The 16,349-nt window shown below is 45.7% G+C and overlaps 1 protein-coding gene across 10 annotated transcripts in view; it reads right to left on the reverse strand.

Annotated features, from left to right (window-relative positions):
- LOC131489850 (probable 2-ketogluconate reductase) overlaps window positions 1-16,349 on the reverse strand; it is a 25,000-nt gene continuing 8,651 nt past the window's right edge. Inside the window, exons 1-8 of one of the 10 annotated variants that reach the window (XM_058691730.1) lie at window positions 11,714-11,827; window positions 10,873-10,947; window positions 9,670-9,773; window positions 8,481-8,865; window positions 7,454-7,625; window positions 5,853-6,031; window positions 3,056-3,152; window positions 1-373 (exon numbers count right to left, since the gene is read on the reverse strand). In XM_058691730.1, coding sequence (XP_058547713.1) covers window positions 199-373; window positions 3,056-3,152; window positions 5,853-6,031; window positions 7,454-7,625; window positions 8,481-8,862 — 1,005 coding nt within the window. In that variant the 5' untranslated portion in view covers window positions 8,863-8,865; window positions 9,670-9,773; window positions 10,873-10,947; window positions 11,714-11,827 and the 3' untranslated portion in view covers window positions 1-198. Of the gene's footprint in view, window positions 374-3,055; window positions 3,153-5,852; window positions 6,032-7,453; window positions 7,626-8,480; window positions 8,866-9,249; window positions 9,624-9,669; window positions 9,774-10,872; window positions 10,948-11,336; window positions 11,907-16,349 lie in introns of those variants that run through there. The other 9 variants (XM_058691728.1, XM_058691729.1, XM_058691727.1 and 6 more) reach the window with 9 other exon arrangements.

Here is a 16,349-nt window from a genome sequence, read left to right on the forward strand (position 1 = left end):
GGGGGGGGGGGGGGGACTTCGCTCAGAGAGGCCTGGAGGCTGCGGCGGGAATGGAAGAGAAGCGCCTGCCAAGTTCTCAACAAATGTTACCGCTGTTCTTAAGGCTTTTCGCCCAAAAGAGTATTAATCTGCATGATGGGCTTTAATGTAGATACACAAAACAAGATTTTTTTTTTTTTTCATTTAATCTGCCACGTGTCATGCCACGGAATTATCCCAGTTAAGTCGCACTTCATTAGGAATGGGAAGGCCATGGAGAGAAGCCAGGATGCTTGCAACCAAATTTTCCATCATCTGTCGCCTGGCTTGATGAGTAGCACTCCCAGCGTGAGGTGTCAAAGTGACGTTCTCCAACTTCAATAAAGGATGATCTCTGAAATGCAGATTAATTGATGAAAACTATTCCACATTGTCTGCTCTAATTCCATACTCTGGGTTTCTAGCCCCACGCTGAGAAGGGGAAGACTATGAGTGGCCTTATGGCATATTCTAAATTATACCTAGGTATGACCACCACTCATCTAACCCCACTATGGGGGGCCCAGCATTTTTTGGGTGCAAAACATGTATCCTAATGGCACCCCGGCCATTAGCACACAATAGCACAACATACGTGGTGGTTTAGACAACACTGGTCCACAAAAATGAAAAGGCTCCTGGGGATATGGGTGCTAGTCTAGGCATCATGCGATAAGCTGAATGTGCCTTTAGTGAGTGGTGGCATTCAGAGGGAAAATATTTATGACCTAGAATTAGATGAGAGGGAGTTCTCTCCCAGGAAGAAGGGAGAGGATGGGAGTCAGCCTGGGAAAATAAGGAAGTGTTAGTGAAGTGATCCAGCAGACTGAAACGGTGGAAAACGCTAGAAACCAGCATGATGAAAAGGCAGTCACCTGCCCAAACAGGACCTCTTGACTTTTAATACAAAGGCCAAAGCAGACAGGCAGCAGTAACCCTTAATCCTACCTGAGGCTCAAGGAGCACACCTCTGGGACTTACCCCCAAACCTGTGGAAGTTCTTTGGGGCACTTGTAATTTATACCAACACTCTGTCCTTGCCCCCGGAATTGATTGAAATTAAGATACAGCCTATAACACAGCAAGGAGAGGAGCTCTTCTGAAAAAAAAAAAAAACACTTCTGTCCTCCTAATAGGAAGGAGGTGGGCCCTACTATAACAGCACATATTGGAAACCAGTCTCAGTATGACAGTGAATTGAGACAGGTGACTGGTTTTGTCTCTCCACTGACTTGGAACTCAGAAATAACTGAATCATGGCCAATTGTAGCAACACCTGTCCATAATATGAGGTGTCTAGGCAAGAGCCAACTCTGTTGAGAAGGCGTAGCAAATACCTCTGTAACTGTCACTGGTTTGTTATATAATAAAACTGAAAACTAGTGAATGAAGCTAATAAAAATCTCATCTTGGCAGACTAGCCAACAGGTGAGCATTAGACTTCTAGGTTTCTAAGTTGACAACTGTCTAAAATGCTCGTTTCTTAATTTACATTGAAAAAATTTTCTATTCTACGCTAGTGGTTCCCAAACATTTGGTCTTAGGACCTCTTTACACTCTTAAAATTGAGAACCACAAAGAACATTTGTTTATGTGGGTTGTATCTATCAATATTCACTATGTTAGAGATTAAAACTAAAAAAATTTTAATACAATAACCTTGAAGCACACATTTCATTAGTTGTCATAGTGATAATCACATGTCATTAGTCTCTGGAAAACTCCACTGTACGATGTACCGAAACATGAGTGAAAAGGTAAATAACATCTTACAATATTGTGAAAATAATTTTGACTTCACATAATAATAATTTTGACCCCTTGAAAGGGTCTCCAGACCATGTTTTGAGAAAGGCTGTTCTAGATAAACTATTGTTTTTCTCAGAAATGTAAGTTCTACCGTCAATCTCGATAAACTTAGATACTAAATTTGGTTGTAATGGCAAACATTCAGACAGTAATTTGTTTACCAGACAAATCAAAGCTGGAGGAATCAAACCTGGGAATCGCTAGCTTAACGAATGACAGAATCAAGACTGTAGTCCTAATGGGCTGGATCAATGGGTCAAAACACACAAGCAAATGGCATTAAATGCACAGAAGTGTAAAGCTCCACACATGTACTTAAAGAACAATTGCAAGAATAATTTAAGTTCTTGCTGACTAAAAACGTAATGAACTAAGGGTGCAATGAGGCTGCTGATACAACTTCTGAGCAAGGTTTCTGCGTGGTCAGGCCACAATGTGGACACTATGCTCCATCCCTGAGAGCACATTTTCAAAGGCCCTTTAAAACAGCAGTGCCAGAAGGCAACAATAATGACCAGGTGTCTGGTCATTACTTACTTAAGTAAGTCTTACTTACATAAAAGTAAGAAGAAACAGGGGCGCCAGGGTGGCTCAGTCAGTTAGCCATCTGACTTCAGCTCAGCTCATGATCTCACGATTCATGGGTATGAGCCCCGTGCTGGGCTCTGTGCTGACAGCCTGGAGTCTGCTGCATATTTTGGGTCTCCCTCTCTCTCTGCCCCTTCCCTGCTCACAGTCTGTTTCTCTCTCTCAAAAATAAAGAAACGTTAAAAAAAATTGTTTTTAAAGTAAGATGAAACACAGTGGTTGTCTTAAAACATAAGGTTTGTAAGAGGAGAATGATCAGGGGCAAACTGGAGTCAGTGGGTAAGGGAAGGACTATTTTGGTTTGATCTGAGCAAGAATATTCTGTACAGTCTCCATCCGTAGGGACTGCTGCCTGCGGGCCTGGAGCTCCCTGTCCATGGAGGTGTTGAAACAGACATCCGATGATCTGTAGGACTGGACAGGCCACCAGAGGCCTTCTCAGGCCCCTGCATGGCCAAGACTCGACTACAGGTCTGTGACAACACATCTGAAAAAGCCCAAAGCAGTGACTATTTGAGGACACCCTACGTGGACCAGGAGGAATGACCGTTGGGGACTGCCCTGCGTGGACCAGGAGGAATGACCACTGAGGACAGCGCTACATGGACCAGAGGATGTAGATTCTGTCCAGCTTTCTTACCTGGGCAGGGGCTCCGGGTGCGTCACGTCCAGTGCTGCTCCTTTAATAACCCCAGTCTGAAGAGCCTGCACCAGGGCGTCCTGGTCGACTAACAGACCTGCGTCAACAAGACAGTTCCTCTGCAGTCGCTACCATTAAGAGTACATGGGATAGATGCTTTGGTCACATTAGCCGCTATTCCAAACACATCCTGGTCTTGTCAAAGGTCTGACAAAGAGCACGTGAGTGTCATTCTGCCAGTTCATCATCAGACATTGTGAGCCCACCACATACTAGGCAGCGCACTCAGGCCTTCACCGAATCCTCCACTAACCTGGCAAAGTCAATATTCATTTTATACTTGAGGAAACTGAGGCCCTTAGGTTACAAACACCCAAAGTCACACAGCTTCTAACATATAGACTCAGATCTGAGCCCAGGTTTGTTTGACCTCAAGCCGGGGCCCGTCTCATTTTATTACACCACCTCCCAGCACCACCTAGGAGTTCAGGCTGAGGACACAGCCCCCAGATAGCTGTATATGCACACGAAAAAACTAAGCCACAAGCTTAGTAACTGTAACTGTCATTTCAAATACAGAAAAGCAGGGCATGTTTGAGTAGAAGCTGAGAAGAAAGCCCTTTCCTTCCAGCAGAGCCCTGCAAGGGGCCCAAAGACTGAGGGTGCCTCCTCTCTGCTGACGGGCTGGGAGCGGCCGGCCCGCTGGTTGGGACACAGCCCTGGTATGCTGGTGCTGCTGGGGGAGAAGCCCAGTCCCAGAGGCTTTCCTGGGGCGTTTGCTTCTCCAGAATCTTTAGTGTGCTCGCCAGCCTCTGACATTCCTGAAGGTACCTAATACGCACTGATCCTTCCTGCTCACCTAGACGGTCCGAATTTTCAGAGAACTCTGAAGCATATTATCTCGGTCCCATGAGGGTTTTTGGTCTTTCAACAATTGTTTCAGAGTTCTTGGACCCGGTTCCAACGTGGGCTAGGGAGGGTCCCACACACACAAGCCCAGGCAGTTCTCGGGACACCTGCAGGGTGCCTGTGGATTCTGACACTGTCCACCCGGAGGCAGCATCAGATCCTGCGCAGTAAGGGCTCAGTCCTGTAAGATGTCCCCACCCCGACTTCGGACACCGGTCGGAAGTCCCAGGCTGTTTGTTACTCGTGCTTCTGACCAACTGGCAATTTGCTGCCACGGCTCACAGAACTCAGGGGAACACTGCCGCTCACCTGGTGGCTCAAGGAGGTGACAAAGGCTAAGAATCAACCACCAGAGGAAGAGAACATAGGGACAGGTCTGGGGAAAGGCTGTGGGGCTTCCATCCCTCCCCGCACAGCACTCTTCCCAATCTCCAGAAGCTTCTGAACCCGGTCCTTTGGCATTTTTATCGAGGCTTCTTTGTATAGCCACAGTTGATTAGATCTTTGGCCATTGGCTGATTCAGCCTCCAGCCCCTCCCCTCTCCACAGAGGTCGGGGGTGGGGCCGGAAGTTCCCATTGGCTGATTCAGGTTCCAGCCCCTCCCTCCCCGGGGGTGTGACCGGAAGTTTCCATTGGCTGATTCAGCCTCCAGCCCCTCCCCTCTCCACTGAGGTCGGGGGTGGGGCTGGAAGGGCCAACCTTCTGATCACATGGTTGGTCGTCCTGGCAACAGCCCCGCCCTTGAGTGGGGTACAGCCGTCTCCATTAACAAAAGACACCTTTATCACTCTCAACACTTAGTCAATTTGGTGAGGAAAGAGCTAGCAATTATGGATGAAAACCACAACTGAATGACCAAGTATGTATTTCTTACAAATTACACTATCTCATGTGGCAAGCATTGTCTTCCTTGTTTTACAGATGATACACGGGTGGCTGTTGTCATATGTACTCTGGCCCCCCACCCCACAAAGGTGAGTGGCCCGAATGTCTGATGTCAGCACTGATCCTCTACTCTTTATAAATGTCACACCAGCCCACAATATTTGGTATCAGCACAGGGCCAACTCCCTGTTGTCTGTAAACACAAGGCACTACATAAATGCCAAATAACCAAACTAACACTGTTATTTATTTTTTAAAGTAAAGTATCAGAGGGGCGCCTGAGTGAATCAGTTGGTTAAGCGTCCAACTCTTGATTTCAGCTCAGGTCATGATTTCTCAGTTCCTGAGTTCCAGCCCCAAGTTGGGCTCTGTGCTTGTGCTAACAGTGTGGAGCCATTTGGGTTTCTCTCTCTCCCTCTCTCTCTCTCCCTGTCCCTCCACTGCTTATGTGTTCTCGCTCTCTCTCTCTCTCTCTCTCTCTCAATAAATAAACTTAAAAACAAAAGTGAAGGGGTACCTGGGTGACTCAGTTGGTTAAGCATCTGACTATTGGTTTTGGCTCAGGCCACACTGGGCTTCACGCTGACAGTGCAAAGCCTGCTTGGGGTTTTCTCTCTCCCTCTTTCTGCCCCTCCCCGCCTCGTTCTCACACTTAAAAGAAATTTTTTTTAAAGTGAAGGCTCAGAAAATGTATCCCCATAAATTTTGCTTAATCACACCTAGGAGACCAAACTGTGATGCCCCAAAGTAGATGCCCTAATTGGGATGTGAAAACCCCATATTGTACTATTCTCATCCTTTTTGTTACTAATTTGAGGCTCGAAATGATGTGAAAACAAAAATCAGAAATATTTCTAAATAGAAACTCCCTTGAGCTCATCACCCGCCAGTGCGCACGGACTCTCTGGACCCACAGCTGTCCAGGAGAAAGTCGAGCTGGGCCGACTTTGCAGACTTTGCAGCCCCGCGGGCCTCCACACAGACCGTGGCGCAGGCAAGTACCTCTGCCGATGTTGACGAGAATGGCAGTGGGCTTCATCATATTCAGCTCCCTCTTCCCAATCAGCCTCTGGGTCTGGGGTGTCAGGCTCACGGCCAACAGCACAAAGTCCGATCGCTGAAGCAGGTCATCCAGACTCTCACAGTAAGTGGCTCCAACAGCCTCCTCCTCCTCTAGTTTCCTATGAAGGGGACAAGGAAGAAACACCATGTTCTCCAGTCAGGAATTCATCACGGCACCTCAGGAAGGAGTTTCTGAGGGGAGCCAAAGACTGGGCCTGTTGCTGCTGGGTCCAGGATCCTCCCCCACCATGGAAACACTGGGGGCCCCTCGGGACCTCTGAGGCGAGGCCTCTGGGTCTGCAGAATTGCACCCCACATTGAAGCTCCTTGCAGCCAGGAGCTTCTTCTCATTTGAGCCCCCAGAGACAGGTGTGAGCCTGACTGTGCATCGGACATGCACTCAGCAATGACAGAACATTACTGGCAGGAAGTGGGTCCCACTCCCAAGTAAGAGCAGGAGTGTGTACTTCTGTGACCACACAGCATTGCTGAATGCAGCAAACACATCACAGCCTCTAGAAAACAAACAAAACAGGAGAGGGCCTTGGAACGTTGCCTATGAAACGGAAAGCAAAGACCCAAGGGTCCGATGCAGGCAGGATTTGTTTAACTCCTGCTCTGGCCATCCCAAACAACTGATTATTCAACAGAAATTCCAAGATCCCGGAGGCCACAGCATGCCGGGTAACCTCCACTGCTATGCAAATATGGAATACATATATGGAATACAAAACACATGTTTGGGTCAGGGGACAGCCCAAAGGAAAGATGAATACATTGCCCACACCACACACCTTGTCCTGGGAGAACTCTGGCCTCTGTGCCTGCGTGTTCATCACAAGGAAAGTCGTCACATCTACCTAAGTCCCTCCACTGCCCATGGTGCAAACAGTGACTGAAAAACGGGCACAGTTCTAATGCACAATCTCTCAGCTCCCCATACATCCACAAACTGCTCACCAGCCGGAAATGTGTTCCATGTGCAGTGGGAAGCCAGTAAAGGTTGTAAACAATGGCCATCATCTGGCTGGTTTGCAAGGAGAGTGGGAGGTTCAAGAGCAGATGTGAGCAGACTGTTAGGAGAATATGTATTTCAGGTGAGAAAGGACGGGGCCTGAGCCCAGTGGCATCGATGAGGTGAGAGAGAACAGGCAGGTCTGAAGGCTGTTTGGAGACAGAATCAGTAAGACCGGGTGTCAGGCTAAGGGAGGAAGTGCACATAAAGGAACCAGTCAAATTGCTCAGTGGGTATGGAAAGCTTCCTTGAAAAAAAACACTTTAGAAATTAAAAAAACAAAAAACAAAGCTGTGAGTTAAAATCTCTTTTTTGGTGGAATTTTTCAATAAAAAAGTCACAGCCACATTCCTAGGTAATTATAAAAATATCACAATCCCTTTCTTGACAATCAGTCCTATTTTTTGGAGAGAAAGAGTAGGAGAGTCTTATGAAAAACCGAGGGCTCCTATATCCAAGCCACTTTAAGGCAGTGATGGTATACGTTCTGCTCAGTTAATTTCAAGTCCATTTTCCGAATGTTTACCTGCGTTTCCTATTGTGATACAGAATCTTCATGTCGAATGCTTTGGCCCTCTGAGCAATCTTATAGCCAATGCTGCCCATGCCGATGATTCCCAGAGTGGCCCCTGTAACTTCTTGACCCATCCAGTTTGTAGAAAAGTTCTCTGTATCCGGTGCAATAGCCAACCTATGACCTAAAATACACAAGGGACAGAGTGGTCAGAGCGGATGTCACCAGACACAGAAATCCACAACCTTACTGGGGCAGAGTAGTGAGTTAGAGGATGCCTGTGGCAGACACTCATGCATCTCTTGACAGGAGACAAGGGTTTCTGCAAGGGGTGAAGGAAAGGGACAAAGACAGTTTCCTCATAACAACACCAGAGCGTCCTGGTGCAAAGCTTTGAAATACCAACTTCTTTTACATTGCGGCAGCATTTCTGGTTAAAACTTGCTGGTGTCGGTATGTTGGTGTGGGTGTGTGTGCGTGTGCGTGACCCTGCAACCAGAATGGGAACCAGAGCCTGATTCCTGTCTCCTCTTTCCTCAAGCCTCTTCGCCAAAGCTTCATCTTCCTCTTTGCTCAGAGCTCCATCAGGAGGATTGGGGACTGAGGGGTGTCGAACTGCTGCCCTGCCTTTCCTGGGGATATTCCCAGAGATGTCCCCTGTGTGGAGCGCTCAGATTCTGCCTATTCGCTCGTGGGTCTCTAACCAAGAGTAGCATGCTGACTGACCAAAGAATCACCCCAAGGGCATTTCCATAGTAATTTTGGTGTTGAAATCACTCCACACACACGTTTACTGCCTGTGAATGAGAGGAATCTGGTGGGGGAGAAAACGGCCGATATGTGCTGGGAAGCTGGGCTCAGGCACTAAGTACGCTGCAAAAGACTGAAAGTGACTCCAATTCTCAAGTGCAACAAAGTCCCGGGAGAAATCAGGGCCCAGGAAAGACCTGTAGTTTGAAGATAACATTATGTAATCATCTGCGTTAAGTATCTGTCATCTGCTCTCTTTGGAAAACCAGCATCTCCAAGGACTGGGTACCTTCCACGACTCTGCGAGCTGCGGCCAGCAGTAAGGCCATCCCCATGTCTGCTGTGGGACTGGAAACCGCCTGCGGTGTGTTGGCCACCTTCACACCACAGCTGGCAATGAGCTTCAGGTCCAGGTGATCTAGACCTGCTCCTGCACTGGCAATTATCTTCAAGGCGGGCAGACTCTGCAGGAGCTCCTGGGTAACGGCTGGCTTTCCGCCCCAGATGTATACAGCTTGGACCTTTGGACCGAATCGTGTGTTATTTTCCAAAAATTCTTGCAGAGTAACGAGAGTAAAGTGTTTCTGCAGATCTCCAATGTGATCCTCACATATACCATGAGGTCCTTCCAATCCAGACACCAAAACGCCAGGTAAGTCCTGATCCCCCATGGCCTGCAGGAAGAGAAGCACAATTTCTGCTGTCAAAGACAGTCTTTAAGAGACAATCAATATGCTCCTCTGTTGCTCTTTTAAGGTTCTGAGCACCCAATTTCCAAGTCCCCCACCCACAACTCCAAGCAGTTCTCAGGATCCCAGCAGCGTGTCCCAGAATTCAATTCAATTCTGACACTATCTACCAGAGACACCATCACATCCTACGGGTTAAGGACTCTGTCCTATAAGATGCCCCCTCCCAGCCCCCACCTTCAGACTCTAGTCACAGGTACCACGTACCTGTGCCTCTGACCAACCGGCAGCCGGTTCTGCAGACTCCTTCGATTCTGCTAACTTGTCGAGAGTCTCACAGAGCTCAGGGGAAGGCTGACCTGTGCTTACCGGTTCCTTAAAGATACAAAGAGTGTTTAGCAACACGCAGATGGGAGAGATCCACAGAGCGAGGTGCCCAACTCGAGTTTCTGTCCTCATGGAGCCTGGGGCCCGGCCCACCGGCACACGGAAGAGTTCGGGTGCCGAAGTGTGGGCCGTCTCCATCAAAGGCTTTTATAGAGGCTTCTTTGTATACCCACCATTTATTAAATCATTGGCCATTGGCCGATTCAGCCTCTAGCCCCTCCCCTCTCCAGGAGGTCGGGGGTGGGGCCGGAAGTTTCCATTGGTTGATTCAGCCTCCAGCCCCTCCCCTCTATGCAGGCGTCAGGGGTGGGTCTGGAAGTTCCCATTGGCCAATTCAGCCTCCAGCCCCTCCCCTCTCCGCAGGGGTTGGGGGCGTGCCGGAAGTTCCAACCCTCTGATCACCTGCTTGGTCTTCCTGGCAATAGCCCCGCCCTTGAGTGGGGTCCAGAAGTCTCCTTCATTAAGACATCCTTGTCACCTTTCTGGCTCTGAAGTGTTCCCAGGAACTATGGATGAAGACCAAATATATCTGAGAAGTAGTTTGGTCCTCTGAACGATGAAATATGTATTTCTCATAAATCATTACATTGCAGTTACTCTAGATTTTCTAAATTACATCAACACTGGGATTCATTTTATTTCCTGGACAAGTCCCTAAAAAACCTGAAGGACAATAGACCCACCCCTCTGAAGTTACCAATGTCTCCATCACACCCACTTTCCTCCCTATTCTGCCTGAGTCTTTATTTCTGCCCTTCAGCTGTGATGGCAGCCTCTCAGGTGGCCTCCAAAGTGCTCCTCCTGTTAATCACACCTTTGTGGGACCCCAACCCTGGTGCTTCTAGTGAAGAGAATACGGCAGAAGCCACGGGAGGTCACAGCTTGGGCTCTCTTCCTCCCTCTCCAGGGGGGAGCCAGGGCCAGGCCGGAGGTGTCCCTGTGCAGAGGCCCACATGAATGAGCTGGGAAGCTGATCTGAAGAGGCCTGACACCAGCCTGGCGAGCCCTGAGGTGACCACAGCCCTGGCCAACCCTCAATTAAAGTTTCATAAGATCCTGGGCAGAACCACCTGGGCAAGCTACTCCTGGATTCCTGACCCAAAAACCTGGGAGGTCATAGAGTTTGTTTTTACAGCCACTGGAATTTAGGAAAATGTGTTACGTATGCAGCAATAACTACCAAGATTGGCCATTTTTTACTGTGAAAGTAAAAGATACATGTTATTGTCTGCAAAAGGGACTAAAGGTTTTATTTATTTTTATTAAGATGACTATTTATTTTATTTTTATTAGTTTTCTTTAGTTTTGAGAGGCAGAGAGAGACAGAGCGTGTGTGGGGGAGGGGCAGAGAGGGAGACACAGAATTTGAAGCGGGCTCCAGGCTCTGAGCTGTCAGCACAGAGCCCGACACGGGGATCAAACTCACGAACCATGAGATCATGACCTGAACTGAAGTCAAATGCTTAACTGACTAAGCCACACAGATGCCCTAAGTTTCACTACTTCTACCTCAAGAGCATAAAAAAGCTCTTAATCACTGACTTGGAAAAAGTATTACCAGTAGTCACAAAAGATTATTTTAAGTTTTATTACTGTCCAACCTACCCAGGGTGCGCTATCAAATTCAGCCCAGCAAGAATCCAAATTGCCAGAATCCCTGCTGTATTCAGTTGGAAGTTACTGTATTAAAAAAATAAGAATTTGATAAAACTGGATTTAATTTTTAATTAAATTTATAACACATTTAAGTTATAAATATGTTATTTAATTGTTTATAACACATGTAAGTTATAAAAATAGTAATAAAATGAGCCCATTAAGTGCCGCCAAGCTTAATAAATGTACCACTACCATTACCACTCCCTGCTGCTCAAGAGGTATCCCCTACTTGGAATTTAATGATCTCCAAGCACACCTTGGAGATATTGCAGGTCTGGTTCCAATAAAGTGAATATCGCAATACAGCAACTCAAGTGATTTTTATTTCCCAGTGCATATAAAAATTATGTTTACACTATACTGTAGCCTATTAAGTACGCAAGAGCATTATGTCTAAAAAAAGTTCATACCTCAATTTGAAAAGCTTATTGCTAAAAAATGTTAACCATCACTGAGCTTTCTGTGAGTCATCATCTTTTTACTGGTGGAGGGTCTTGCCTCAGTGTTGACGGCTGCTGACTGATCAGGGTGGTGGTTGCTGAAGACTGAGACAACCACGACAATTTCTTGAAACGAGACAGCAGTGAAGTTTGCCACACCACCTGACTCTTCCTTTCACAAACGATTTCTTTGTAGCCTACAATGCTATTTGATAGCATTTTACCCACCGTAGAACTTCTTTCAAAATTGGAGCTAATCCTCTCAAATCCTGCTACTGCCCTATCAACTAAAGGTATGTCATCATATTCTAAATCCTTTGCTGTCATTTCAACAATTTTCACAGCACCTTCACCAGCAGTAGATTCCATCTTGAAAAACCAACGTCTTTGCCCATCTGTAAGAAGCAACTCTCCACTGGTTCAACTTTTACCACGAGATGGCAGTAGTCCTGTCTTCAGGCTCTACTTCTCGTTCTAATGCTATTTCCACCACATCTGCCGTTACTTCCTCCACTGAAGTCCTGGACCTCTCAGTGTCATCCATGAGAGCTGGAGTCAACGGCTTCCAAACCCCTGTTAATGTTGCTATTTTGACCTCTTTCATGAATTATGGATTTTTTAAAAATGCTAATTCCAGTGTAGTTAACATACGGTGGTCTATCAGTTTCAGGCAGGTGTACAATATAGTGATCCAACGGTTCCATACAGTACTCAGTGCTCATCAAGTGTTCTTGTCCCCTTCACCTATTTCACCCATCACCCCATCCAACTCCTCTCTGGTCACCACCAGCATGTTCTCTATAGTTAAGAGTGTTTGGGGCACCTGGCTGGTTCAGTTGAAAGAGCATGTGACTCTTGGTATCGGGGTTCTGAGTTTGAGCTCCATGTTGGGTGTAGAGACTACTTAAACAGACAAACTTTTTCTAACTTTTTTTTAAAAAGGAGTATTTTGGGGGCGCCTGGGTGGCTCAGTCGGTTAAGCGCCCGACTTTGGCTCAGGTCACGATCTCGCGGTCCGTGAGTTCGAGCCCCGCGTCAGGCTCTGGGCTGATGGCTCAGAGCCTGGAGCCTGTTTCCGATTCTGTGTCTCCCTCTCTCTCTGCCCCTCCCCCGTTCATGCTCTGTCTCTCTCTGTCTCAAAAATAAATAAACGTTAAAAAAAAAAAAATTAAAAAAAAAAAAAAGGAGTATTTTGGTTTGTCTTGTTTTCCCTTTGTTCATTTGTTTTGTTTCTTAAGTTCCACATTTGAGTGAAATTATTATATGGTATTTGTGTTTCTCTGACTTGTTGATTTCACTTAGCATTATACTTTCTAGATCCATCCATGTTGTTGCAAATGGCAACATTTTGTTCTTCTTAATGGCTGAAAAATATTCATATATATATGAATATGTGATATATCATATATATATATATCATATCTTCTTTATCCATTCACTTATCAATGGACACTTGGACACTTGGGTTGCTTTCATAGTTTGGCTATTGTACATAATGTTGCAATAAACATAGGACAAATCCCTTTGAATGAGTGTTTTTGTATTTGGGCAAATACCCACTAGAGCAATTCCTGAATCATAAGGTTTCAGTAATTAATTTTTTGAGGAACCTCCATACTGTCTTCCATAGTGGCTGCACCAGTTTGCATTCTCACCAACAGTGCACGAGGGTTCCTTTTTCTCCACCTCCTCACCAATACCTGTTGTTAAGTCTTGTTTTTGATCTAGTCATTCTGACAGGTATGAGGTGATACCTCATTGTGGTTCTGATTTGCATTTCCCTAATAATGAGTGATGTTGAGCCTCTTTTCATGTGTGTGTTGGCCATCTGGATATCTTCTTTGGAGAAATGTCTGTTTATGTCTTCTCATTTTTGAATTGGATTGTTTTTTGGGTGTTGAGTTTTGTGTGAGTTCTTTATATATTTTGGATACTAACCCTTTATTGGATATGTCGTTTGCAAATATCTTCTCCCATTCAGTAGGTTGTCTTTTAGTTTTGTTGGTTGTTTCCTTTGTTGTGCAGAAGCTTTTTGTTTTGATGTAATCCCAACAGTTTATTTTTGCTTTTGTTTCCCTCGCCTCCGGAAACGTATCTAGAAAGATGTTGCTATGACCAATATTGGAGAAATTACTGCCTGTGTTCTCTTCTACGATTCTTATAGTTTCAGGTCTCACATTTAGGTCTTTAATCCATAATGAGTTTATATTCGTGTATGGTGTAAGAAAGTGGTCCAGTTTTCCCAGCACCATTTCCCAACACCAAAAAAGAGACTGTCTTTTTTCCCATTGCATATTCTTTCCTCCTTTGTTGAAGATTAACTGACCATATAAATGTGGGCTTACTTCTGGACTTTCTATTCTGTTCCATTGATCTATGTGTCTATTTTTGTGTTGGTAACATGCTGTTTTGATTACTACAGCTTTGTCATATAACTTGAAGCCTGGAGTTTTGATACCTCCAGTTTTCTTTTTCTTTTTCAAGATTGCTTTGGCTATCTATTCAGAGTCTTTTGTGGTTCCATACAAATTTTAGGATTGTTTGTTCTAGTTCTGTGAAACATGCTGTTGGTATTTTGGTAGGGATTGATTTAGATTTGTAGATTGCTTTAGGCAGTGTAGACATTTAACAATATTTGTTCTTCCAATCCACAAGCACAAAATGTCTATTTCTTATGCATCATCTTCAATGTCTTGTATCAATAGTTTTCAGAGTACAGGTCTTTGACCTCTCAGGGTAAGTTTATTCCTAGGTATTTTATTTGGGGGGGGGGACACAAATTTTTTTTAATTTTTTATTCAGTTTTGAGAGAGTGCAAGCAGGAGAGGGGCAGAGAGAGGGAGACAGAGGATTTGAGGTGGGCTCTTTGCTGACAGCAGCAAGACCAATGTGACGCTTGAACTCATCATCTGTGAGATGATGACCTAAGCCGGAGTTGGAAGTTCAATGGACTAAGCCACCCAGGTGCCCCAAATCATAAATGTTCTCAATGGCATATAGAATATTAAATCCTTTCCAGAAGGTTTTCTATTTACTTTGCCCACATCCATCAGAAGAATCACTATCTATGGCAGGTATAGCCATACAAAATGTATTTCTTTTTTTTTTTTAAACATTTATTTATTTTTGAGACAGAGAGAGACAGAGCATGAGCAGGGGAGGGTCAGAGAGAGAGGGAGACACAGAATCCGAAACAGGCTCCAGGCTCCGAGCTGTCAGCACAGAGCCCGACGCGAGGCTCAAACTCACGGACCACGAGATCATGACCTGAGCCGAAGTCGGACACCCAACTGACTGAGCCACCCAGGCGCCCCAAAATGTATTTCTTAAAAAGATCTGAAAGTTGAAATTATCCTTGATCCGTGGTCTACAGAATGGATGTTGTGTTCGCAGTCAGGAAAACAACACTAATCTCATTGCACATAGCCATCAGGGCTCTTGGGTGACCAGGTGCATTGTCAATGAGCAGCAATGTTTTAGAAGGAATCTTTTTTTTCTGAGTGGTAGGTCTCAACAGTGGATTTAAACTATTTAGTGAACCATGTTGTAAACAGGTGTGCTGTCATCCAGGCTTTGTTGTTGCATTTCTAGAGCAGGCAGAGTACATATAGCATAATACTTAATGATTTTCAGAAAGGACAATGAGCACTGGCTTCAACTTAAAAGTCACCGGGGACTTTAGCCCCTAACAAGACAGCGAGTCTGCCTTTTGAAGTGTGAAGCCAGGCATTGACTTCTCCTCTCCAGCTTCAAGTCCTAGATGGCATGTTCTTCCAACAGACGACTGCTTCATCTACATTGAAAATCTGTTGGTTAGTAGCCACCTTTGTAAATTATCTTCGCTAGATCTTCTGGAGAATTTTCTGCAGCTTCTACATCAGCACTCACCGCTTCACCTTATACTTGTATGTTATCGAGATGACTTCTTTCCTTAAGCCTCAGAGCTAGCCTCTGCTAGCTCCAAATTTTTCTTCCGCAGCTTCCTCACCTCTCTCAGCCTCCATAGAACTGACAAGAGTTACGACCTTGCTCTGGATTAGGCTTTGGCTTAAGGGAATGTCATGGCTGGTTTCACTTCTATCCAGACCAAGCTTTCTCTGTATCGGCAATAAGGCTGTTTTGCTTTCTTAACATTTGTGAGTTCACTGGAGCAGAACTTTTTAACTTCCTTCAAAAACTTTCCTTTGCATTCACAACTGGACTGTTTGGCACAAAGACGCCTAACTTTTGGTCTATCTCAGCTTTCGAAACGCCTTCCTCACTAACCTTAGTCATCTCTAACTTTTGATTTAAAGTGAGAGTCGTGCAACTCTTCCTTTCACTTGAACACTGAGAGGCCAGAGTGTTATTAACGGGCCTAAGCTCAATATTGTGGTGTCTCGGGGAATAGGGAGGCCGGTCGAGAGGGACAGAAATGGGGAATGGCCACAGGGCGGAAGAGTCAGGGTACACGCTTTCGCCAACGAAGTTCACCACCTTATACTGTAATGGAACCCACGTGTCTGCCCAGCACACAGCAGACACAAACACTGAGACACCAAGTATGCAGCCAGGAAAGAGTTTGCCGGAGGGGCAGCCAAACAAAGACGTGGAGGACAACCTGCCCGTCCGTCTCCCCAAAGGAGGGGTCGGAGACATGTAAAGGCACACAAAAAGGTCTGGGCGCAAAGTTGCCGCTGTGCGGATTATCCACAGTCTCCCTTTGGTTACTGGTTTCAATACGGGCACAGATCACGGTGCTCCAAAACATTACAAAAGTAACATCAAAGATCACTAATCACAGATCACCGCGACAAATACAATAATGAAACAATCTGGACTATTGCGAGAATCACCAAAACATGAAAGACTGGAAGTGAGCAAACGCTGTTGGAAAAGTGGCACCGACAGACCTGCCACAGACCTTCCATGTGTACAAAATGCAGTATCTGTGAAGTGCAGTAAAACGAGTGTGCCTACAGATAGATAAGAGAGAGAGGGAAA

Source organism: Neofelis nebulosa, chromosome 11, assembly GCF_028018385.1.
Source record: "Neofelis nebulosa isolate mNeoNeb1 chromosome 11, mNeoNeb1.pri, whole genome shotgun sequence".
NCBI classification, from domain to species: domain Eukaryota; kingdom Metazoa; phylum Chordata; class Mammalia; order Carnivora; family Felidae; genus Neofelis; species Neofelis nebulosa.